Source organism: Idiotropiscis lumnitzeri, chromosome 1, assembly GCF_059441095.1.
Source record: "Idiotropiscis lumnitzeri isolate Australia: NSW breed Sydney's pygmy pipehorse chromosome 1, RoL_Ilum_1.0, whole genome shotgun sequence".
Classification (NCBI taxonomy): domain Eukaryota; kingdom Metazoa; phylum Chordata; class Actinopteri; order Syngnathiformes; family Syngnathidae; genus Idiotropiscis; species Idiotropiscis lumnitzeri.
The window spans coordinates 35,394,431-35,420,552 of record NC_142391.1 but is presented as its reverse complement, the minus strand read 5'-3'; the positions used below and the strand labels follow the sequence as shown (position 1 = coordinate 35,420,552).

General features: G+C 40.8%; 4 protein-coding genes across 6 annotated transcripts in view; 2 read left to right on the top strand and 2 right to left on the bottom strand.

Annotated features, from left to right (window-relative positions):
• LOC148344440 (ankyrin-1-like) overlaps positions 1–9,774 on the top strand; it is a 73,231-nt gene extending 63,457 nt beyond the window's left edge. For both annotated transcript variants that reach the window (XM_088298030.1, XM_088298023.1), the window contains 5 exons: positions 208–553; positions 2,618–2,701; positions 2,851–2,997; positions 4,453–4,554; positions 6,923–9,774. In XM_088298030.1, coding sequence (XP_088154156.1) covers positions 208–553; positions 2,618–2,701; positions 2,851–2,997; positions 4,453–4,527 — 652 coding nt within the window. In that variant the 3' untranslated portion in view covers positions 4,528–4,554; positions 6,923–9,774. The remainder of the gene's footprint in view (positions 1–207; positions 554–2,617; positions 2,702–2,850; positions 2,998–4,452; positions 4,555–6,922) is intronic.
• Positions 9,775–11,685: 1,911 nt separating this feature from the next.
• Positions 11,686–15,219, top strand: LOC148344439 (eukaryotic translation initiation factor 4E-binding protein 2-like). 2 transcript variants are annotated; one of them, XM_088305731.1, is made up of 4 exons: positions 11,698–11,826; positions 12,081–12,222; positions 14,097–14,273; positions 14,754–15,219. In XM_088305731.1, exons 2-4 carry the CDS (start codon positions 12,087–12,089, stop codon positions 14,783–14,785), a joined length of 345 nt encoding a protein of 114 aa, XP_088161857.1. In that variant the 5' UTR covers positions 11,698–11,826; positions 12,081–12,086; the 3' UTR covers positions 14,786–15,219. The 2 variants fall into 2 exon arrangements, with proteins under 2 accessions (XP_088161856.1, XP_088161857.1); XM_088305730.1 differs by having other exon boundaries at positions 11,686–12,222.
• Positions 15,220–18,837: 3,618 nt separating this feature from the next.
• spaw (southpaw) lies at positions 18,838–21,181 on the bottom strand. The gene is made up of 3 exons (XM_088305727.1): positions 20,910–21,181; positions 19,075–19,856; positions 18,838–18,990 (listed from the first exon to the last, which is right to left on the bottom strand). The coding sequence occupies exons 1-3, from the start codon at positions 21,163–21,165 to the stop codon at positions 18,838–18,840; spliced, it is 1,191 nt and encodes a 396-aa protein (XP_088161853.1). The 5' UTR covers positions 21,166–21,181.
• A 352-nt stretch (positions 21,182–21,533) lies between these two features.
• On the bottom strand, positions 21,534–25,626 carry dguok (deoxyguanosine kinase). Its single transcript, XM_088305728.1, has 7 exons — positions 25,196–25,626; positions 25,008–25,117; positions 24,061–24,242; positions 22,393–22,540; positions 22,195–22,310; positions 22,028–22,127; positions 21,534–21,894 (listed from the first exon to the last, which is right to left on the bottom strand). The coding sequence occupies exons 1-7, from the start codon at positions 25,413–25,415 to the stop codon at positions 21,868–21,870; spliced, it is 903 nt and encodes a 300-aa protein (XP_088161854.1). The 5' UTR covers positions 25,416–25,626; the 3' UTR covers positions 21,534–21,867.
• Positions 25,627–26,122: the final 496 nt, after the last annotated feature.

Here is a 26,122-nt window from a genome sequence, read left to right as displayed (position 1 = left end):
CTCATTCACACAAACACAAGCCGAAAGAACACTAGAAAAAGAAACTAGTGGGCTGATATCAAAATCGTATATATTTTTTATCCAGACATTTTCGATTGGTTCATGAGGATTCTGAACACCCATATAGTTTGATGTTACAGCTCCTTTATTGCTAAGGCAAATACAAAGTACTTGACAGCCATGACAGAATGTTCTCTTCCCTTCCAGGTCATCTAATGGTGGATGCGGGAACGGAGGCAGCTCGTTCATTTCCTACTTGCAGGAACAGCCGGGACCAGGGTGGATCCCAGTCACAGACCCGCAGGCCTGGGTAGCCAACCAGCCAAAATCTAGGCAGGTCATTGACAGCATGATATCGTCATGCTGCAACTCCATGGACGGAGACCAGTCTCATTTGTCCCAGGAGGCTTTGCTACAGCCTGTGAGGGACATGGGCAACTCCGAGATTTTACGAGGGCACTTCCGGGGTACCCAGCCGTTTGAGAAGGGTTTGGCCTTCCCACACAGGGCCACAGAGCGGCGGACCTGGGATGACATGCGCTTCAAAGGACAGGTGAGCAAGCACTAGCGTTGCTGCTAACGAACAGTAATCGGGGAAAAAAGTCTAAAGAAATTCATCCGCCCCTGAATTTGAGGTGCATCGACGAACATTTCATCAAACATCTTTTTTTTTTAATTCTCCTGATCTAAACACTTAAACTGTGACGAAAACCACCTTGCATATTGAATGTGTTTTGCAGTCTTAATGAATGAACATCGTAAAAATGTAGATCTCTGACAGTAAAAACTGAACTTGATCATTATGATTTTTGCCAAGACAAGCTTGTACTGGAACTGTGCGCTGTAAGTACAGTATAAGCCATGTCAGATCCCTTTTGAGGAAACCTGTCAATAGAAGAATTCATTCTCTCGACACACAAATTATTGAAGTTAGCAAGATGCTGTCCAATTTGTCAATAGTTGCCTTGTTTTCTCAGTGTTCCTTCTTAATTTAGTCTTTCTAAGAAGCATCGGATTCCTCACGCTATATCCAAAATATACATCAAGCAACCACACACACTCACACACACCCCCACGCACGCACACACACCCTGAGGCCGAAAATGGGCACAAACAGCATGTGGGGCCAAATTTAGCAAGAATTCTCACTGTCCTACTCATATTACAAACGCTCCGCCCAGGTCCTTCCCACGTGTTGACTTTCATGACATCACACTGTAAAGGACAACGTCAACTTTGGAAGTGTGGAAGCACAAATAGACATTTGCTTCCGGAGCGTCAGTGCTCTTTGTGCGCTTGATTCTTTATTTAGTGATGACAAACCTTTTTTTAATTCCAAAGTTATGGAGACATTTTATTGCGTATAATTTGTAACAGCGCATAATGGAGATGTTTTACTGCACTTGTATGTGTTAATCCGTGAGACACCCAGTCTGTGCTAAAAGTCATGCCTACATTATGTGGCTGCCTAGTGTCAGTGTAGCTTGAGGTATTTAAAGCTCACAGATCACATGGTCAAAACGACAGAGAGGTGGGAGTAGAACACACACCCCCGCCACCACCACCAAAGTCATTGACAGGGTGCGCTTCATCCACCAGTGGGAAGGGATCGTGTCCTGAGGGAAAGGGCCCACTGACCCGCTTTATGGAAGAATAGAAACAAAAGAGCAAAAGTGTGACGCTGAAGGCAAGCTGGGGGCTGCAGCTGTTGCTAGGTTTGCTTTTTTTGGCGGGGGGAAATCTCGTCTGAGGCTTAGCGAGCGCTCTGCGGCGTGCATGTCAAGGGGCTGCCCAGGTCTGTGGCTGATCCAAGCGGGGCAATGTGGGCCCTGGTGACGGAGCTCCTCTTCAGCCTGGTGCTGCTGGCCTTTCTGGTCATCAGCTGTCAGAACGTGCTGCATATAGCCAGCGGCTCCGTGCGCTCGCTGCTCACCTACATCCACGCTCAGCTTGACCGTGAGCTCGGCGAGGGGGAGGGCGTGGCTGACGAAGAGGAGAATGTCACCACCAGGGTGGTCCGCAGGAGGGTCATCCTCAAGGTACCTCAGGATGGGAGGATTGGAAAACTGTTGGCAATGTTTGACTTTGTGGTAAAAGAGCAATTTTAGGGTTTTTTTCTGCAAATCACTCTGGAACACACGTACCCTGAGATCACAATTGTTCTTTATCCCTGATGAGGCTGGGACATTTCTATCATGGAGTCACTGTCAATGGAATGGATGCCAAGGGGGCAACACTTGACACATATTATGATACTGTACAATGTTAGTTGAAAAAAATTGAAAGTCAATCAAACAAAGTGCTACAGGAAGATAACTTAGGTGGGGCGGGTCCTCACCCAGTTGATCAATGCAGTAATCTCCATAGCGGCGCCTCAGAGGACGTGGCCAGCCTCCGATCAGATGCTGTAGAATCAAAACAGCGACTTCCAATTGGGTGTGAGGTGGCGTGCTTTTCTTACAAGGTATAAGCAGGTCATCAAAGGAAATTCTAACACAGGTACTTTAAGGTCAAACCTGTTCCCACAAACACCAACCACCCCGTTTACAATCGTTTTTCATGAATGAATGTTTGGTGAAAGGTAAGTATCGTGTATTGATCATGTCCTCGTCCACAGGGGGATGAAGCGGAAGATCTTCCCGGGGAACAAGTCAGCGAGGAGCAGTTTACCGACGAGCATGGAAACATCATCACTAAAAAGGTCAGACACTTATCATTGTTTTGTTATTGTGTATTGCTTTGTAGAAGATTAAGGGAGTATGCCGAAATACGGGAGCTTTACCCTAATATGAATATGAAATTGTAAAAATGTCTGTGGCTAACTTCCAAATCCACCACTGTGTGCGTCAGATTGTGCGAAAGGTCGTGCGCAGAGGAAAGGGCGAGGATGGCGTTCAGGACGTGAGCGTGGACGGTTCTCTGCAGGACGCCAACGAGCTGGAAGTAGACGCCGAGCAATTCATGAGCTATGCCATCCTGGGCCGGGAAAGCAGCAAGGTGGGCTTCTGATCTGCAGCCAGTTGTGTCACCGCCTCACCCCCTCCTCCCTTTTAGCCCAGATGGACTGAATCAAATCAGATGATAACGTCATCTGATGTGGCGCTTTGATTGACATCTTGAATCTTGGTGAGGCTTGAGTGGGCTCCTGAAACAGGGTCTTATCAAGATCACCAAGAATCTTAACATGCATGAGCTTCACTATGATGATGATTACGATATTTGTAAAGCGGCAGTAGAGACGAGGTGTGTGATATGTTATGGAACCTCCAAAGTTGAACACAATCCGTTCTGATGCCGGTTAAATTGCATGTTGATTTCCCCCCCCCCCCCCCCCAATCATCCATCAATCCATTTTCTCAGCTGGAGTTTATCATAACTGACTTTTGGCAAGAGGCAGGAAGCGCTCTGTACTTGTCGAGAGCAATTACAGGCCAAATATAGACAAGTGGTCATTAACACTCATATTCACACCTAAGAGCTAGTATTTAGAGCAGGGGTCTTCAATCCTGTTCCTCGGGGCCGCTCTCTTGCGTGTTTTCCATCTCTCCCTGCTACAACACACCTGATTTAAATGATCAGGATTGTTATATAGTTTCGGCAGCTCATGCACATTTTTCCTGCCCTGATTTTTTTTCTATAGCTAATAAAGAGAGAAATGTATTGGTTATTGTATTGAATAGGTAATCATCACACTTTTCGTTTCTTTCATTTAACACCACTGGAGCCTCTATGATGGTGTCACTTAATTTATTAATTTTTTTAATCATAATACAGTATGCTAAATTGATAATCTCACCACCTGCGTCGACATTAGGCAGTGTAGAAGCTTTCATTTGACATTTGAAGCATAATTTTTCCCAACCATTTTGCTCAGACTCCATGGCCGTGACACTTTTTGAGCATTCATCTTCGGAGGTTCCTCTGTGGTCTCTGCATGGAAGCGAAGCAAAAATGCTCAGCTGCTGTCATTACTCCAGCTTTAATGCTCACAAGTCAGCAGTCCCTCTATTAAAGTTTCCAGCTATTGCAACAATCACTAAACTGCACCTACCTCACATGTTTGTCCTGTATGTTGACAAATCCTTCATGAATGTGACCTCATTAAAGTCTGTCGTTACTTCAACGGAGACTGTGTGCTCTGTCACTCCACCCTTCATCTCTCCAGTCCACCTAGTGTACTGTCCATGGTTCTTATCTTCAACCGCTCGCCATCACTTCTGTCCTTGCCTGCCTGCTGATATATTTATAAATATATATGTATATCATTTCTTTGTCCCCCCTTGTTTCCCTCTTTCTTCACCTCTGACTGTTTTTTTTTATTCTGTCCATCCTCTTTTCTTTTTTTTTTTTTTTTTTTTTGCCTCCCTGGTTTCTCTCAACTTTTGGCCTCACTAATATTCCCTCCCACCCTTCGTTCCGCCCCTGTCATCCCATCTCTTCCTCCGACTGTAGCCCGATACTGTGGATACTGTGAAGAAAGGTGCTCAGATAGTGAAATGTGCCAGCCTGCGGAGAGTTAAGCAGTGAGGCAGGCTGAGCTCTGCTTTCCCGCAGGTACGGGACTCACCCACTGTGCACCTCGTTATGACGTGTGCTGGGCGAGACCATTTAATCCACTCTTCACTGTGGATTAAATGCCACTAAATGTACCTTTAACTTCACCACTAATCTGACTGCAATGTGATGCTGGCACAGCAAAACTGAAGGATGACTAGTTTAACCTAAAATATTATTTTTGATGAGTAGCAATATGTTTTGATTTGACTATACTCACTGGACATTTTAGGTACATCTGCAAAAGATATTGAAATCCAATATACTCTAAGTAGTACTTCATATATATATATATATATATACTGCTAAATGATAACTAAAAGTTATTATCATCACGTTTTTCGTCACTGTCTTCAGCTCCGAACCGGAATCGGAATGCACCTCACTGTTGAAGTGACTTCAACTGCAGAGGTGAAACACAGATGCGTGAACTTGTTTGCTTATTTAACGAGAGCTTCATTGTGTCCCATTTTAGCAGCAAACATTTATCTATGGCACGTGCATGCTTGTCACTGAGCGCACCTGCTCCACATCACAAACTCCTAGATAACGATGCTCTCCGCCTCTCATGAAGAAAAAAATTTTAAAAAGCACTCTGCCTCTCATTATCACGCCAAATGTCAGTCAAATTAAACACATGCAAATTGTCTTGTGAAAAACAATTAGACCCAAACATTTTCATGACTTTATAAAACCCCCACCGGGGGCCCGGACAGTGCGTAATAAAGTGGACATGTCGGGACAAAAGTGGATGTTTGGTCACCCTATTTAAATCAATTTTAAATCGACAAATTCCGTCTGCACAGATTGATGTCGTCGGATCATAGAAATATAAATCATTACAGCCATGTATTGGTTGAATCATTACCCTTTGCTAAACAGAATTGAATTCTATTTAATTATATCTATATCTAATCTCGTTGTACTCTTGAGTACAATGACAATAAAGGGATTTCTAATTCTAATTCTAATTCTATATTGCCAATACTTCTTTCTGCACTGTTATTTCCTCTTTTACTAGACCAATCGCTCAAAACTTGCGTTGGACTTTTCTCGTTAGACGGAATTTTAGCACAATTTATACACAGGTGACACCAAGCAGTGAGCTTTATACAAAATATGATATAATCTCATCAATATTTTCACATGAGAACAAATGTTTGGTTTTTCATGTTTGTTGTGACCAGTTGAGAAAAAGAAATAAAGTTGCTGTCAAGGTCAAAGTGGCCATGCTTGTGCGCGCCTGTGTGTATGTGTGCATGCATATTTGTGTGTGTGAGCGTGTGCTACTTGCCCTTTCCAACAGTGGGGCCATTACATTCCTTAGGTTGGTGGTATGTCAAGCAAATGACAGCTGACTGTTAAGCAAGTTTGGCGAGCATCTTTGTGCTTGCTAAATGTTCTTAACAGTATATCCAATGCAGTGTTGGGAGGTGGAGGGCAGATAAATGTCAAATATGGTCAAATATTTATTTCATACTTGTACAGTGAACCCCTGCATTGTAACAGGTTTTGGGGGTGAGCCTACCCTCGGTATTTGCTGAAAAACTCAACTATTTGCTGTTTTTGTGCTCAGGCCAAAGCAAGAACAGAATTGCTTTGGTGGTGTCTTGCTGCAAAAGAACTGTTGAGGAGCAGCTTCACTTGGACAAAATTAGTCTCCTTGCCGCAGTAGTGCCTTGAGATACAAGTGACTCGACTTGAGTTTTATTGTTATTTTTTTTTTTTTTTTAGATTCCAGCCGTCGTTCGGCTGATGATTAATATTGTCTGTGGCTGTGAACCCAACTCACTTCATAACAAGCTGCAATTTGGCAGACAGACAATAATTCTTCAAGAGTCTTCAAGAAGTTTGATGTCACGACCAACTGAACTTTACTGTCAAACTAAATATCAAGCAAAGCTAATAACATTTAGAATTACAATTATTTTTTAAAACAACCACATACTTCATAAGCAACACATGTAGACTAACAACAACAACGCTCACAGTCATCTGTTCGTTATCTTGTGTGAAAAATGACTAACCTTACTTGAACTTACTAAGTCACTTACAGTAGTTGTGAAGCTCTTCTTCATTTGGGCCTGCATGACTGTATTATACTGGCTGCAACAGAATACTGCCATTTCCATTGCAATGAGGAAGATGATTTAAATTACAATGTTGTTGGAACAAATTAGACTTATATCTCAAGGCATTACTGAATAGTACAACCTTATTCATGGCAGGTATGCAGTGGTTGACTGTACATGTCGTTGCCCTCGAAGGATCAGCCACCGTAGCTTGCCAATGTTATCATCGTTTAATAATGTGGTCGGGAAAAAAAATGGTGATTGTCCTAAACGAGCATGTGTTCTTCTGTCCTCAGAGTTCTCTGCAGGAGTCTAGCCTGTCCCCCAAAACCTCCTACATGGACACATGACCAGCAGCAGATGACACAAGCTGAAGAACACTCACAGACAAACAAACAAACAAACAAAAAAAGGCAGACAAAAGAAATGAATGAATGACAAGTCGCTGCTGTTGCACTTAGCAGAAGGATAATTTTAGTTTTAAAAAAATATATACTTTTTTTTTCATTAAAAATTAAAAAAACAAAAAAAACATGAGGACAAAGTACTAAACTAGAAGCATGGTTTCCTATAAAACAAAACAGACAAAAAAGTAGCACCCAAAACCTGCTTCCTGTCGTCTGTCAGCATGAGCGACTGTCGCCGCATGGCCTGTCTTTAACTACAAATACCGAAAGTGGGTGTGGGAGGGGGTGGGGGGCATATGGGGGCGATTCGGCTGTGTGGATACAGGCATGAAATGTGGGGTACGTCTAATCCGATCGGGAAACATGATCCAACTTTCCAAAAAATGGGAGCAATAACAGTAGAGGTCCATCTAGAGGTGACCTATGACCTCTCTTCCAGCAAAGAACAACACAAATCAAATCCGAAGCGAGCAATGCTATAACCATCACCTAAGGATATGTGTCTTGTACATATTATGGTATGCACTAAACTGCAGTGTTGCATTATTGTTCAACGTCCCACTGATGCTGCAACGGTCTTCCTCCCTCTTCTTCTCCCACTCAATCTGAACCTATACTCTATTATTATATTATATTATATATATCTTTGTGTGGACAGCAACATACAAATGTGACCTACCTTTTCCCATGCTCTCCATGTGCTTTTTCCCCTCCGACTTTACACACAGAGGGTTCGACAAGTTGTCAGTCATTTACTGTTGCAGTGTGTAGTGTGCTTGAACGTGAAGGAGGCCATGTGCGACCTTCCCGCAATAAGACATTGTAAATGGCACATACCATGGAGGAGTTATGTCGCAGTTTTCTTCTTCCTGTGAGCTTTGTGTTCGTCAGTATGAGCCAAAAAGCAACTTCTGCTTCCGTTTTTACCCAAAACTATGTAGCAGTACGGCCCACCTCCGGAACCCTTGGTGGCATCCAAAGTCACCTCCATCTATGAGGCTTAAAAGGGTGTCACCTGTTGTGGTGCGGGTCGTCAATGTGTTGAGCTCTCGTGTTTGTCTCCTTGGCCTCGCGTGCATGCGTAGCAGAGCCGGCCAGCAAATCACTGTGAAGAGAGACTGAGCCACAAATGTGAGCCCACCCTCGCTCAAGCGTGTTTAGTTGTCATTGTGTCTCGTGATGAGGAAGCAATAAGTGCGCTCATAAAAGGACATGGTGAGAGGATTCCGGGGGTCACAGTCGAGCTTTCAGTCTGTGGGTCACAGCTTTACTCCATTCAGAAATGATGTCAGAACATTAGAATTGCACATTTGATCACTTTGCCTCTTTGAAAACTCAGTTTTAAGTCATGTAAAGAGGTTGTTTATTTGATACTACAGTTGCGTTTAGGGAAGATGTCCTCATGCAAAGTGCTCACTGTTTGTTTTGTTAGTCACCGTAATAATAATTCCTAAGTTGAACGTTTGGTTCACCTCGGTAAATGTGCCATCTCATCTCATTTGACAACATGCAAGCCTTTTCTTTTTCGGGTTGTGTTGACGACCAGTTCTTGCTTAGTCTCACACAATGTTGCAATACAAATGGATCTATTATGTGTTTGTTTTTTTTAGAAGCCACAGATGAATGTAAAGTCTTGGTGATACTGTAATTGTTATGTGTTGATGTATTGACTATGCTATAGTAGATGAAACATATACTGTACCTTCTGTATTTGCTGTCAATCATCACCCTCATGGCAAACATAAGTTACACTAATTTCAATGAAGCCACACCCTTTTTTTTTAAACATCCAAGCATCCCTTCATGTTATATTTTCTATTTGATGCTTTTGAAAACACCAATGAGGTAAAGAGAAAGAGTGTAATATTGTACTTCCCCTTATGTTTTGCTCATAAGGGCTTTGTTTTTGAAGCAGGGGCTCCTACTGATGTCAGGGTTGGGTTAGGGTTGGGGATGTATTGAACAGACAATATATGGGTGCAATAGAAAATCTCGGTGACTCTCGTGGTTAGATGATGACAAGTATTTTCCCTCAACGCAGCCCACCCCCAATCCACTCCCCCACGCCTTACCCTATACTGTACAGTATATGCTTCCACACGGCGACACGCTGAATGTGGAAGAGTCTTGCAATGTGCACACAGAGGGACGCTTTATTACTGATGAAGAGACTACTGAAGTGACGCCATGCACCAATTCATGCAAAAATATTTCCATTGCAAAAATTAGGGAAGACATGTACTGTATATTCCTTTTAGAATGGATGGATAATATTATCATATTACTCAATACTAAGGAATGCAAACGCACACATGCACAGAAAATGTTTTTAACATAAAAGGCGATATATATATATATATATATATATATATATATGAATATTTATATATATATATGAGAATATATATATTTAGTTAGAATGCTATGCACCCCAATGTGTCAACTGGGATTTTAGTTATGTTATGGATGTACTTTTAGCATCAAACCTTCAGATGTAGCTACAAAGAGACTGTTGACTTCTGGGTAATGCCTGCACCTGAGGATGAATAAGGGTCTCGCGGGTATTTGAACTTGTTTTGTTTGCATTTTTTATTATTGTTATGGGGAATCGAACATGAATTTTAAGTCGTCATGTACAAAAGAAAAACCTTTCAGTCCAATCAAATCCAAGAACATCTGTTGACAACCTACTCTGTACACCAGCTCAACATTTACAAAATTAATAAAGAAATGCAATGTGATTGTGAATGTTTTCTTTCTGATGAGACACATCATGCACCTCTATCTTATATTATATCGACAATAATATATTGAAACAAAATGCTTTGGTTATTTTAATCGGCACCTTTCAAAACAATCTATGCTCACCAGGGTTATTATAGTTTGGGATTTTTCATTTTAGTTTTTATTTTGTTTTGAATTTGTAATTGAGTTAGTTTTAATTAGTTTTCACAATAGATTTGTTAGGTTTTATTACTTTTAGTTATTGAGAAAATGCTTAGTTTTAGTTTTTTTTTTATTAGTTTTAGTTTTTTTGGAACATGGTGTATTTGTCAGGTGTGATGTTTTATTTTATAGCTAACAAATATCGCTCATTAAAAACTAAAACAGATAACATTTTAAAATTTTAGACAATACAATACAACTTTATTTATATAGCGCATTTGACAACATCTGGAGCTGTAGCAAAGCATTTTCAATATGGTGTAATAAATAAATAAATTCAAGAATAAAGTGGAACGAACTGCATTGTTTGTACGTTATACCTCGAACTCACTTAGTTAGTGCGTCTTTATTTCCTCATTACTCCATGTTAACATCCGGTCATAGAACTAAATACCCTACGCCAGGCTTGGGCAAACTACGGCCCGAGGGCCACATGCGGCCCGTTATACGTTTTAATCCGGACCACCAAACTTAAAAAACATTAAATGAATAAACCTTGTTAATGTTTTATTTTCTAAATATTGTGGTTTTTCAAAGACATATATATTGTTGTAATGCTTTTGTTCACTCTCATTTAAAATTAAATGTATTTTTTTTTTCACCGGTGAGGTTACCGAAACACTCCATCCATCTGCTCCTGGTCCGACCCCTCTGTCAAATTTTAGAACCCACTATGGCCTGCCCACCCCTGCCCTAGGCACCACTGCCCTCTAGGGGTCGTAACAAGAACATTACATATCGATACACTAACAAAATGAAATAAATAACCACTGAAGCAAAAAAAAAAAAAAAACGGATGAGACTTCCCTACACCTGCCAATTGACACATTAACAAAGCTTCTCTTTCGTAAACACTTCTATTTAAACTAATCGCATATAAACTCCACGGGGTCGTCCATCTGCTGCAGCTGTAGCATTTGTGACTCTCTCTGGTTACAGGGACGGATTCTTTTTACTCATTTGTGGATTGAAATACGCATTTGTAAATAGTTTTGCTCCAATAATGGCCCCATAGCTGCCCCCTCACGAGTATCCAATCACAGATCGTGTTCATCACCCTCAACGTAAGGCTAGCGAGAAGGCTCACTGTAACCAACTCGTGATCTCATTGGCTATCGCAACTGTCTGTCAAATCTGAAAGTTTATTGATTTGACAGAAGGGATGCCTGCACAAATGAATCTGAAGGCCTCGGAAAGAATCGTGCGAGCTACTAGTATTGTGAAACCTGCCTGGCAACAGGAGCTAGCGGAATTCTGATTGGATAAAAACTCTCACATAAAAATACAACGCTAGGATATATTATGACATCAATACGAAGAATATGATCATTTCTTTCTTGATTATGTTAGGCCAGGAGAGAAGGCCTTGTAGGCCTTGACGGTCCGCCACTGGTGAAATATTAATTAGCACGAAATTTGAACACAAATTAAAACACATACAATACATACCAGAATAGATAAATTCAGGTAAATACCAGATGCAATCGTCACAAAAAATGGTCGTTGAAAAATGTGATTAATCACGGATTTTTTTGGGGCGATTTATTGTTTAAAAAAAATCGCTTTACAGCATTGACTATTACTTTTCAGTGGTGTGTGTTAAGCGTTATAGTGGTGTATGTAAGCGGGGGAGTGGGAGTTGGGGTACACGATTGAATAGGGCGTATGAGACGAGAGTTTGAATAATTTCCAACCAAGTGCAGGAATCGCTGTTGGCCACTTGGAGGCGGTGATAACTCACTGTGTCCACGTGTGGATGTAATTTAGCCTGTCTGTCTGGTTGTCTAGTGGTTTAGTTTTGTGTGTGCGTGCGCGTGTCTGTGTGTGCAAGTACGAGACGCGTTCAGGTACTTGCAACAAAGAACCCGAACAGCCCGTGTGTGTGTGTGTGGGCGCGCGAGCCTGCTGAAATGTGGCATTTTTTGTTACGCATTCCAATTATTTGCACTTAATGATATCGGGTATTTATTTTTGTTTTTGCGAGAATACTCGTATCAGAGGCACGGCGTGGTGGTGCGTGCTCAGTTGTCCTGGTGTACTTGAGCTAAAGCAGATTTTTAAAGTTGAGTCTATCCCACTTGAGTTTCAAACGTGTTATTAGGAGAACATGTCCACCGACTGCCAGACGAGCGATGCCACGGCCATCCCGTCGATCAGGAGGGTGGCCATCCACGATGCTGAGCACATGCCCCAAGATTACTCCACTACTCCCGGGGGCACCGCTTTCAGCACCACTCCCGGTGGTACGTACATTTAATCGTCATCACCTTGGTCGTTTTTGTTCGGAGAGAGTGCCTACTACTGTCACAAGCTATGCTAACGCTAGCTGCTAAGGTTCATGGATAGTGCGTCGTTTCGGACACGAAATGCTTCAAATTGAGCGTCAAACCCACAGTAGTTTTTACATGAATTCTTTTTTTAATTCGTGAACACAAAAGCCAAAGTTGCGTTCTACTTGTAAACTCTGCAACCGAATAGCAGCCGAAGAACAAAGAAAACCGGCAGTAGAACCAAAATGAAAGTTTTTTTAATCTTGTCTGCAAGTAATGTGCCTGCAAAGAATGGAATGCATTGGTTATCTCCATGATGCAAGGACTTTATCGATTGTCTGACACATTTGATGTGACGTCACTTCCGCTCATTGCGTTACCGATAGGAATGCGTCATCAACAAGTGTCAGTATGCAGGCAAGATAATTGCATTACTAATCCACAAATTTTCTGCACATGCAATTAGAAATTATTAATATACTTGCTTATTTTATTTGGGAAAATGCTTTTGCATTAACAAACATCAGCTTCCAAACCAACCTTTCCCCACTTCTTGGTTGAATTGTAGGCACTTAAAAAACTTTAATTCCCTCGTCTCAAATAAAAGTAGGAAAGCAAATTTATAATAACTTTGTAATGGTGGTTGGAGAGTTCTTATTCAATCAGTGTTTATTCCATCCATCAACTCTCTATATCGCCATTGAAGTTTCAAGTGACCTCTCCTTGCTTTTTATTGATTATAGTCATATGCTAACATCATAACTTCAGAGGCATTTGACTTTTGATGTTATGCTGTTGATATACGCACAGTTTTATAGATGTTGTCGGTATTGTAAGTAACCTGATAAACCTAGGATTAAAAAAAAATGCATCTAGTGTTTAGGATTTTAAAAATGCAACTAGTGTTTCCACAATATCAAAGCAAGCTGGCAAAATAATTGGTTGGCTACAAAATCTGCTGTCTCATCTGCATGTGCGCTGTTTTATCAGGAATGCTACCTCAATCACAGAAAGCCCCTCTCATCCTCTTCAACATTCATTCAGTCTTCTCCCATCTGGCTGAACATTCAAGTCTCAATGGCCTGAAAAATTATTTGAAATGTTATTCATTCCACCTTCAATCACAGCCCTCAATGGAAGATGAATTTCAAATTTATTGACTTGATTATGAATTGCTGTTGATGTTTTTCTTTTAAGTATCAATATGTGATTTATTTATTTCCTTTTCATTTGGTGTCCTTCTTTTCAATGTGTTCAGAAAAATAACTCCCTAATATTAAATTTTACTAAAACATACAATAATTAGCTAATTAAAGCCAGTTAAAAAAATGTCAACCGTTTTTGTCACACTTTCTCCTAACCTTGTGCTATTCACCTTGGCCACCTTGGGGCAGTGTAAGACAGACATACAGATATGCTACACTGGAGGCTTAGCTGCTCCCTAGGGATCTCAGTATGACAGTAATACAATATTAGTCGTTTTTCACAAGCATATGTGCTTGTGAGTATTGTTAGATGGTCTGTCTACATGTGTTGCGGGACCGTTTGTGTTCGGATACCCATTGCTTAAAGGGTAACCAGTTGTTGTTACCTAGATGCTACTTGTTAGACGTGTGTGTGCCTATGGCGATTCTCATCCTATGTTAGGTGTTTGTTTTCAACAGATGATGTGTAATTCTTTTAGTTTTACGTTTAGGTTGACAATAACCTTCAACTGAATGTGGTAGTGGAGAGAGGATAAAGCGTTCCAGAAAAAGGTTAAATAAAAGGCTTATGTTTCATTAGTGTGCATTAAAACTAACTTTATGACATGTTTTTGACTGAATATTCGTGTTTCCATACCAAAGGTACCAGGATTATCTATGACCGCAAATTCCTGCTGGGTTATCGCAGCTCTCCTCTGGCCAAAACACCTCCGCGAGGCCTTCCAGACATTCCCGGTGTGACAAGTCCTTCCAATGAGAAGAAGGCCAATGATGGAGAACTACTAAACACCAGCGGTGCAGTTGCTAGCAACATCAGTGGTATGTTCAAGACAATGGCGACATTTTCCTAAATTTGACAAAATCTTGATACAAGCATGTCAAATAGAGATAACTCATAGTTTATGGAATATAAACTTGAGCCAATAAAACAAAATCAATAAAGAAAGAATGATACTTATATTTATGGATTTAAAATGTTTTTGTGCAAGTATTTACTGTAAATATGACTTTACTGCAGGGGCTGAAGGGTTACTTACATTTTCAATGTAAGCATGATATGGTAAAATGCAAGTTGCTAACTGCAAATATTGCTATAATTGTAGTAGATAAAGTCTTAAATATTCGTGCTTCATTTGCCTTTATCTTGGAATGGGGCGGCAACTAATGATTTATATTCGATTACAGTAAACTGTTGATTATTTTTGTCAAACGGAAGATGTTGAAATACGCTATTTATTTATTTACAGGCCTCTCTGATTATGCAGAAATTCAAACAGTGTGTGTTTGTGTGTTTTTAAGGTGATGATGCACAGTTTGAAATGGACATCTGAGTAGTCTAAGTGTCGTGTGAAGCGTATCATCAAGATACTTTGGAAAGAGGCTCGGGCTACCATCTTGTCCCAAAAGCTGTTTGCTGAAGATGGTCACGTTTTCAAATTTTTCTTTTTTTTTTTTTTGGGCACCCAGAATAAATCTGTGATTGAACCTCTATCTGCCTTATAGCTCAAAACGAGTATGCCTTACTCTAAGTTGAAGATGTACACTTGTAAACAAGCCTATTAGCACACTGCAAGCTACGAGACAATCAGAATTGAAAGAACCATTCCCCAATAATTTGTCCCGCCCTTATGCAATTATTTCCACACACACTTTCAGATGCTGTGTTGAAATGTCCCAAATGTCATTTGGGACTTTAAAACTGGTTCCATTTTGAATCTGATCTGACCGTTTGTGCGAGTCACAACATTAAAGAAAATTCAAAATGCTTGTGTGCATTGTACATTTATGTGTGCTTGTGATTTAACAATCTGCTTTTGCTTCCACTTCATTGGTCAGAATACATATTCAGTGGGGTGGGACCAACTGCACGGGCAATAGAAATATGCTTGTTTAAATATTCAAAAGTAACGATTACCTCAGTTTGAACTTGATTTTATCTGTTCTTATTTTTACAGTTTGTGCGAGTGTTTTTTTTTTTTTTTTGTGCAGAGTAAAAGAGGCATGCCTTGCCTTCTCCTTTAGCTACTGCCCTTCAAACTACAGATGTGTTTGGGAGACTGCAAGGTCTCCCAAACGCAAGTCATATCAGCAGAATTCCTCAAAGAACCAGCTGATAAGCTCTGTCAGCAGCCTGTGTGGAAAAGAAAGGTCAATATGCATTTGGGCAACTCCCACTGCCGCCATGTCGATACAAAATGGGCTCCCACACGTTATTTGAAAATTTGAAAATATAATAGTATTACCGCTGAAACAGGGACAGCTGGTAAAGCATAAAACATTTTTATTCAAATGAGCCTTTACTTAGGGTGACAGAAATGTATATTTCTTTCATTTTCACTTGTTAGTGTGTTTACCAGATGTCCCAATACGTTTCTACTTAGAGAGTAAGGACTTGCATCTGCGAAACCTATTTCAGTGGTTTAAAAAAAAAAAAAATCCAACGAACGTATATTGTGTGTATTTCCCGGCATAATTGGCACATTGGACCTTCTTTGACCGACAAAATAATGGATGCATGTCAATGAGTCGGCCGGGTGAGATTCCTGTCCGTCTGCTTGTGTTGCTAGATGTGAGGTGACGTGTGGATTGGACAGTTTCATGTGATTACTTGCAGTCCGTTCCGTCCTTCCTTCACAGTAGCGTCCACATCCAGACGCTTGTGCTGGCCCCGCCACCCCCACATTGCCCTGCTGGCCTCAACTCTCCTTGTCACCTCTGCTTCCTGACACCCCCTCGTCTAAACAAACCAGCGCTACTGATTTTTTTTTTTCCCCCCTTGCTACATTGATTCATTGCAGCCAGCGTGTGTGATCTCAATCAACAAAAGAAGCCAGAGATGCCCCCTAATGACTGATGAGGATGTGACCCCAACATACATTTGAGGGGAGGATGACGCTACAGATCAGGATCTCTGAGCAGGTTAAGCAAATCACAGTGAGCAAAGAGTCCATCTCTGGTGTGGTGTGTATTGCATGTGTGATAGTTGATGCTCAAATAGTTAAGATATGTAGGTTGTCCATCCAGCCATTTTACATGCCAATTTTCTACACTCGGTGCATGTCGCAAGACCCCTTATTTAAATGGACAACAATTTATACTCAAATTCACTCTGTCGCTGAGTGGGAATTGAAACCATGCAGCTTGCATGGAAGTCAGGCACTTAAAGTTCGGAGATGTATGTTGTGGAACCAAATATGGTCTAAAATTATTTATTTTAGTATGGAATGATCACAGACTTTTACTTCAGAGTTAACAGTCGCTACTTACAATAGAAACGGGATAACACAAACCAAATTCAATTGAATTTTGCATTGCAAAAAAAACGAACTAGATATTTATGTTTTTTCCATTCAAATAGCAAAACCAAATGATAATGAAATATGTATAATGAAATTATATTTTTGGACAAGTAGACTAGTCCTTGGTCTTAAATGCATTGTATGAATTAATGGTGACGCCTTTCACGTGAGTCTAAATGTGATCAGAAGCACTGGCCTACATTCTAAATTGGAGTACCATGAAAATGTATTAATTTATTCCAAGCTCTTCATTTTGGAGCATTTCACTTGGCTGATCTGCTTCCTGTTTGTGGAGCTATGCGGAATTTGTTGTCCAATCCGATTTCAGCCTCTACCTGTTGCCATGTTAATCTAGCCTGACTTCAGAATCACTCGTAAAAGCTGTTGAACTTTATTAGCAATGAAAATGGTTCAGATTTTCAAATCGCCTCAGAGGGCTAGCCATAGCTGGCCTACAATAACATCTGCATTCTTCCATCCTCTAATTCAGGCCGTGATAAACTATGGCCCGGGGGCCACATCCGGCCCATTAAACGCTTTAATCCGGCCCGCCAAACTTGGAAAAAATTAAATGAATAAACCTTGTCAATGTTTTGTTTTCTAAATACTTTGGTGCGTCAAACACAGATATTTTGTCATGCTTTTGTTAATTTTAATTTGATATTAAATTAAATATTTTTTTTTCTCCAATGAGGTGAGGTTACCAAAACACTCTATCTATCTGCTCCTGGTCCGACCCCTCTGTCAAATTTTAGAACCCATTGTGGCACACCATTGAAAAAGCTTGCCCACCCCTGCTCTAATTAGTTGGTCTGAGCAAGCCATGTTCAACAAGCGGAACATTACATTTATTAATCAGCAGCTCTGGTGACAGTGATGTACTTCATTCAAATTGTTTATTATTTTGGCATGTTATTAGATAAATATTGAGTTACAACTGCTTCATATTATGTTTAGTACTGTATTTTCCGGACTATAAGCCGCTACTTTTTTCCTAAATTGTGAACCATGCGGCTAATACAACAGTGCGGCTTTTCTGTGGATTTTTCCTTCACCGGTTAGGGGCGCTCTTTAGTTCAGAAAATACGCTAAATAAATCTCGACTTTTTTTTTCTCTTGGGTCTATTCTGTTTTAATTAGCAAAGTTGTTGCCGTGTTAAAAGGCACTGTTTTAACAATCTGCTTATGTACCTTTAAGTGCATTCACAGTACAAAATTGTTCTGTACATACAGTAAAAAAACTATTTTTTTCGACATAGCAAACGGCGGCTTATAGCCTGGTGTGGCTTGAAATCCTTTTTTTGGTTGTTTGTTTTGTTTTCTTCCCCAAAAAGAGTTACTGCGGCTTATATACAGGTGCGCCGTATAGACCAGAAAATATGGTCCGTGGCATGTGGCACATAAATGGCAAGTACTTGTCAAAGTATTGTAGTGTCTTCAAAAGACTCAACGTTCATTTAGTTATTGCGTCTTTTATTGTTACCACACGGCTACACCAACGCCAACTTAAAGAAACTCGTTCCGTCATCATTACACACGGATCTCCCTCCCTCTCTTCTCCGTCAGCTTCTTTGCTTTTCGTACTCTCAACCTCGACTAATTTGTTACACTATTCTTAATATTTCGAGGATAATATCATGTGGACGTAGAATTAATAATACAATTGTTAAGGTTTACAACTGTAAAGCTTCAACGTTACTATTCCAGCTTTGTGTCTTTTCCCATCCCGCGTGAGTTTCGGTCACTTCCGTTGTGTCGTGGCTTTTGCAATAGCACTGTAGTTCAAAGTTGTTGCGTCGTGGAGTTGCAATTGTGGTGGCCTTTCTCACCCACCGTAAAAATTAGTTTTAGTAAGTACTTCAATGAGCGTCATTATTGCATCGCTCAAATGTGTCAGAAAATACAAAGCACAACACTCATGTAAAAATTTAATTTTAATAAATTTGGGATATTTTATGTACAAAATATACAATATAGAGTATAAATAGATAAACATTTTCATACGAAAGGAAGAATCAAGTATTGAGAGCGTCACCCTTCTTGCCAGGCACAATATTGGTGAGAAGGCGACTCGCTCAGACCACTCAGTGACAGCCGCATTCTTCGACAATCATGTCCTCGTGATGACGCAGGGTCAGGTCGTCGTTCTCGTAGTACAACATGGACAGCGGGCCGAGGCGCGTCGGTACACAGGACGGGCAGCTCACCCTCTCCGGGTGGTGGTATTTCAAAAGGCTCTGCAACAACAACAACAGAACAAAGCATGAGTCAGCAGCACCAAATGTGATTGCATTCAACCATCTACCGTCAAATTTCCTTACTTGCATGTACGCATGGTTGGTGGGGTTGAAGGAATCGTCCAGGGGTGTCGGACACTCCCCCTCGCACCGATAAGCATTGAAGCGCTTTGGATGCACGATCCACTCGTCCCATCCGATGTGGTCAAAGTCCACCCACATGTCAACTCTGCGACAAAGGGGCCGCTGCATGCCGTCTAGTGCCACGGTGGGCACGGGGCCGGCCGCTTCCATCACCCTCTCCATCCTGTTCCTTTTGTGGCGCCGACTTTGGCTTTCGCCACTGCTTCGCTCCATGGTGACGTACTTGGAGTTTTCCACTGTGTGTATAAGGCTGTAGGCCGAGTGACCTTCCTGAGGGAGGTCATGTTTAAAGAAGAGCACCATCAGTGCCCTAATAGTGGTTGGACAACTTTGCCTTCCTGGATTCTTGAAAAGAGTTGGCATTTCACCAAAATCCCCAGAACCGCTCCCAAGGTCAGGTTCAGGTTCTGCCGAGGCCTCCTGGGCCAACTCTCTGTCACCTTGGTAAAGCCAGTACCTCAAAAGTGCGGTGACGTTGAAAACCTTCCATGAAGACTTGCCAGAGGACGTGCTGACGCTCCCCAGGAGGAGGCGCTCGTCCTGGCACGCTCGGCCCTTCTCATGTTCACAGTTTCGGGAGTGATACAAATCCACCATGGCTCGCTTGCGTGCGGACAGGCCTGGGAGTCGGATGCGAAGCTCTGCTAAATAGACTCTGTCGCTGGTTGAAATGGACGATATGTCGAAAGTAACAGCCCATCTGTCGCCCACTTGATGGCAACCTTAAGAAAAAAAAACATCTGAATGAAAAACAGGATGTGGAAGCTATTTAAGCATTTATTCAATATCCATTTTGAGGCCAGTGTACTAGTATGCTATTTGTCTTCTCTAACAAGATAATTCAGCGCACTAAATAATAATTGTCTTTTATAAGCATTCACCTGATATTGTTTCTTAATTGTGAAAGCAACAAACGCATTGAATAAATGCTGAAACAGTTATTTGAGCATTTATTTGCTATCCAACTAATGCAATAAATAATTAACAAAAACTAGTGTACCTCAAATAAATGCTCAAAGATCTTTATAACATGCCTTTTGAGCATTTTTTTTTTTTTTGCCAAGATGGCGGCGCGCATAGACGTAGCGGCTAACGGCTCTCCCTCCCAGTGCTGTGATTTCTGATTTCTGATTCATTTGATAGCCTTGATATCTAATTTAAGGACAGTTAAGGTCAAATCAATTCAGCACTCTGTTAAAAAAATGAATAGTGAACGTTTTCCACGTGACATAGTAGGACGACTACAATTACTAGTGTGGCAAAACTACACACTAGGCAACTGTGTGCTACAAGTAATTGAATTGAAAAAAAACAAAACAAATGAGCATTGCCCTACTAGCGTGCCAAATCTCACACAGTAGTGGAGAAGCATTTACAATTAAGACACAGACGTTCTACAAGGGGGTTGAATTGTCTTATTGGGGACAAAGAGCATGCAACTGGTCATCAAGCATAGTGAATAAACTGCTCAAACGGCTTTTCCATAATAAAGGCAGGCTTGGTGACTGGACAAACCAGATCCTTGGACAAATGTCACAACCATGTTGTGGGAGGCAGAACAGGACAGGATGTGTATTGAACCCCCCTATGCAAGGCCGTCTGAGGGCTAATATACACACCCTCACACATAAAACAGACAAAGCCTTTAAAGTGGAATAAGCATTTTGACACTTGCTGGGCTGTAAAAAGGGAAGGGTCAGATGATAGATAACAGCAGGCGAAGGAGATCTGTTGGAGAAACGAGCGGCAAATACAAAACCATTCAGTTGACTCACCATTTGCCATGAGACTGACGATGGAGTCCGAGTCTCGAGCTGGACGACTGTCAGCAGTGACGACATCCGCCGTTGACGAGACATCGGCCGCCTTGAATGAGCGATACAGTTGCATCATGTACAGAGGGAACCTGCCACGAGGGTGTGGGGAAGCGTTTCTCTGGGCTATGCTGCCCCGCGGGCCTGCGTGATACTCAAACCTTTGCATAGACAAGACCAGGCCGAAAGAGCAGAAAAGAAGTATGTAGACAGACATTTTAGAGTGAAACTGTAAGAGTGACAGGTTAAGGTCTTCTTCCTTCCTTCAGCTGGTCTCAGGTTGAAGTGATGTGCAGACAAAAGAGAAGACAGGCCCCTTTATAGCAGACAGCTGCCCTTTGATGACCCCTGACCATTCCAGGCATCCCAATGGGCCCTCTGATCACCAGAGCACATCAGACACCACCACAAACGGAAAAAAAAAAGCACTATCTAGCCAAGGTCATTGTCCTGTCACACTGCCCTAAGATTTTCAAAAGCCTTAATCCTCTGGACGAGCAGCAATTGGTTAACAATTAACACCTACAATGCCATACAGCCATTAACACCTCAGTGTTAAGGAGAAGCAGGAGAAGACCACCAAAGTGAAAAAGAGAAAACTTTATTAAGACAACTCCCAGGAATGTATCAAAAACTCACATACATAAAGACTAAGAAAATTTTCAAATTGCTGTCACAAGTTCAACCAACATTAGTTAAGCGTCTACATGAAGAAATGTGCAGTGAGTGTAACAGAACAAATTGTTGCACGTATACATTCAAATTAAGACGTGCTTGAAAGGGTGTGGTCCAACAGTGACTGCATCTTAGTTTATTAGTTGACTATTATATGACTGCCTGAGCCATTGAGCTTGGGGCTCTGTTCACATTCATGTCACATGACTCTTCTGACTGGTGCGTGGTGCAGCTGAAGCGCTCCTTATAAAGCAGTGAAGAAATCCTTCACCTGAGGAAGGATGAAAGAGATCAAATGGTTGATTGCTGCAAAACAATGTGATTCCGTGATTCCAATGTCAAAGAGGGCCCTCTTGTGGTGAACGTTTGCAAAAGCAGCAGCAATTTTAAATGAGTCATCTCACCTGTGTGATGAAATTCTCCCGTGCTGTTGGGTCACTCTGAAACTCTACGCTAGCATCCAGCACCAGCACTGGGATCTTTGTCAGTGACTCAAAATGGATCCTGGGAAAAGATAGTGAAGTCATGTTAATACTATTCAAAAAGCACGAAAGAGCGCCAGTTCACTCACTCAGTTGTTTTCTCCACAAGCCACCTCTCATGCTGCTCATGTAACTTTTGGAGATAGTCCAGCTGCACAGACTTCTCCTCTGGCCTCCCTCGCCGCTGCAGGCGCTCCATACATTTCTGACAAATGTATGTTTGCCAGGAATTAAACACTGGTAAGGGTGCAAACTTGATACCTTTAATGGCAAGAGCTTGTGCAGACCTCAGGGGGTGCTTTAAGATAGATGATGCCTTCTAGCGCTACCTGGTGTCCAAACTGATTCACGAGGAGCGAGTGCCAGTCCTGATAGACTGCCCACTCTGTGGAGTTGATACAACCCAGCTCATACATGTTCAGGGCAAAAATGTATCTGGGAAGGAAAAACATATAAGACAACATTAAAAGTCAAATTCAGAGCAAATAATACGTTTCCAGAAAATACTCCAAATGGCACAACTTTACAAGAATACTGAAATAATGCCATCATACTGTGCAACTGTCTGCCCTTGTAATAAAAAAATAATCTAACATTCTTGCATAATAAAACTAAAACTCTGAACTTGTGGATTTTCACATGCATTTCAATACATAATTCAATAAAAGTGCAAATGCAATGTACAAAATTAGAGTGGCTTACAATAATAAACATACTTTTCGGGGGACTAAAATATCTTTCTCGCTTCTGATAAACACTTGGTTCTTTTAATGTTGGTCACGATAGTGAGACGTGGAGAGCCGAGTATGTTTTGAGCTTGATATGCTGAAATTTGAATGGGATTGTAGCGTCTTGTATTGTTACGTCTTTTCGGCTTCCGCTCCGATTGTTTACAGAAATTGCCAGCTGCAAGGAGATGAACATTAAAAGAGGAACTGAGCGCAAGTGGAGGAAAGGGAAAGTTGAATGCACATAAGATTGATCTAGAAATGTTAGCGAGGAGTTTAGATGCACTTAGCAGGGTGGTCCTTACTAATTCCATCCCCTCCTCAAAGTTGCATGCATTTTATGCACATTGGAATCCTTGCTTCTGTTTTATTAAATATACGGCCATTTTTTTTTTAAATATATACAACTGCCAAGTTATTTCTGTCAACGTGACAACCAAGAAACACTTTTTGCTGAAAATTAGTTGTGACATCCATACAGCATGTAACCTCGCTGACACGAGTTGCAATTTGTTTTCCTCAATTGCGATTTAATGTGATTTTTTTTTCAAGGTCCTCCTCCCATGCATTTTTCAACAAACGCACGCAATAAGTTAAGATTTATTACAATAAACAATATCATCTTAATTACACGTAAATGTTTTGGTCCTATACAGTATGTTGGTCTTAAGATAAATGAAGGCAAATAAACCATGAATGAATATAAAAGAATCAATTAGAGTTGTAAACTTACTAAATGTTTTGACTTGACTTGTCTTTTCAGTATTCACTCGGACAAAATTTAGCCAAACAAATGTGGTGTTAAGATAAGTCAATAAATCATAAATAAGATTCAGCAATATTACAAAGAAATTTGTGACCATAACTTCATCTTTTAATGTTTAATGAAACAATATGTAATTTGTGCACTACACTTCTTAAACAAAATTTATCAAGACACTATACTCGTTAGATATTTTGTCCCCCCCAAAAAAAAACAACAACTACCAATTCACCAAAATGAAGCACAGATTATCCCCCCCCCCCAAAAAAAAGTAGCCTTTGCAATTTGAAAGTTGCATTCTCTTGAATTCAATTAATGGCTCACCCCATTAGTTATTTTTCATGACAGCAAGTTAAAAATGACTTCTTGGACAATTGTGTTATTTGGCTTACTTTATTAGACTGTATGAGCATTGTGTATAGTGTTGTGACAAGTCTGGATGGCCCCACACACATCTGACTAACCTGTCACTGTAGACGGAACGCTCGTAAACGCGGATCGGTGTTCCTTGTGAGTGGAGCGGGCGAGCAGGCGCGGGCTGCAGCTGCGTTTTGAGGCGGCTCAAGCACGAGTACGTCTGAAAGGTGTAGGACCAGCGCTTGGAGTCCTGATACATCATCTCCAGCAGATTGCTCACGGTCTTCTCCTGTAGAGCAGAATAAAAAGAGATGACACTAATAGGACACATTTATTATCTTTAGTTTTACCGCCTTCCACATATCTTGCCTGATTAAACTTTAACATTTTTTTCCAACATGTATAAAATATAGGAAAATCATTATATGCTCATTCATATAACAGAGAAAAAAAAATTGTCACACAAACAAGACATTGAAGAAATAAAATATAAAGTAAAATCAGCAGTCATAATTTACCCACTTACATGTACTGTACTTCAAAAACAAGGAGCAGGTCTAAACTTTTGCATTCCGACCTTTTAATCTCCATTCCATCATCAATAAATCAAGTTCTTTATCATTGTCATATGCTGTTATGATATACAATGTTTCCATATCCATTCAACACATTTCAAATTACGTTGTTAAGCGTAGTACCCTACGAGACTTAGGTGGAAATTAGATTTAACCAGAACAATATACTAATTATTAATAAGCATATATATTTTGTACAAATGTATTTCTTATTTTAACATTTCAAAATTCAATTAATTTTATCTTTTTTAGATTTAATGATAATTTCTTTTTAATTGATCCATGTTTTTACTTTCTTAAATTCTGAGGTAATTGTAACCAAATTATGCTACATTGCAACATGCATCTTGAAAGTGTTCAGCTAATGTATGCGTTATTCTCCAACATTTCATATTACAGTGTGGTCAGCATCCACCAGCAATTTCTGCCCAAACTTCACTTTAATTTTGGTTGCGATGAGGAAGATGCGCATTACGCACCTTTGAGGTCCCGCTGTCAATGTTCTGCCATTTGCTGACAGGTTCTGAAACCACCTCCCAGTCTGGACAAGCTGCTCTCAAGAGTCTTGCAAAGGTTGACTTACCAACAGCTAAAATGTCAAAACACACAGGAGCCGTTGAAACTCTCTTGGGTGGCTCACACACATATTCTCGAATACGAATCTTACCAATATTTCCCTCGATAGAAACTCTCTTCATTCCATCTTGACCTGAAGCTGCTGCACTTGATGACATTCTTTTAGCCATGATACTACCGTTACGTTTTGGTTGAGTAATTTCTCGGAAGAAACTGTTCCAGGTCTCGCACTGTCTCAAGAGCTGCACGACCGTTGCCTGCGGTTTTGATTTGTAAAACCGATTAAGGATGCACCTGTGCGGGAAAACCATTATGCTAGGTAGCAATATCAATATACGTCTACTACATTGTTATTGCGGGATTGAGGCATTTAGCATTTACGCTAACTAGAAGAACGTGCACCTCAATCATATTGACTCAACTAAACGACATTTATTTTAACTGTAGTAGTACTTCTATCATACGTGCTTAATGCACTACAATTTTCCTCATGAGGAAGCGAAAGCGAATGAATGACAAACATTGCCCCGGAAGAGATTGAGATGACGTACTTCCGGCATTAAGTGTTGTAAATTAAATAAGGTAACCATTATAGACAGTATCGATGTCGCAAAAACCTGCTGGTTATCGGCATCCTAAATTATTAATATTATTGAAAAAAAAAAAATAAAAAAATAAAACACGATTCCCTGTTCGAGGCTTACTAACCTTTCGTCTTCTTCGCAGACAAGTTTGTCCACTCCCTAAACCAGCAATGGGACAAACTACATCCCGGGGGCCACATACGGCCCGTTAAATGTTTTAATCCGGCCCACCGAAAAAAATTAAACGAATAAACCTCATTTATGTTTTATTTACTGTGTAATTCTGACTTGTCCCCACTAGGAGGCACACTCTAAGACAGACATTTTCTTGTAATGAGTTTGTTCATTTTCATTTAAAATAAAAGCATGTTTTCTCCGATGAGGATAGGATACCAAAACACTACATTGTCTGCTCCCAGTCCGGCCCCTAGAAC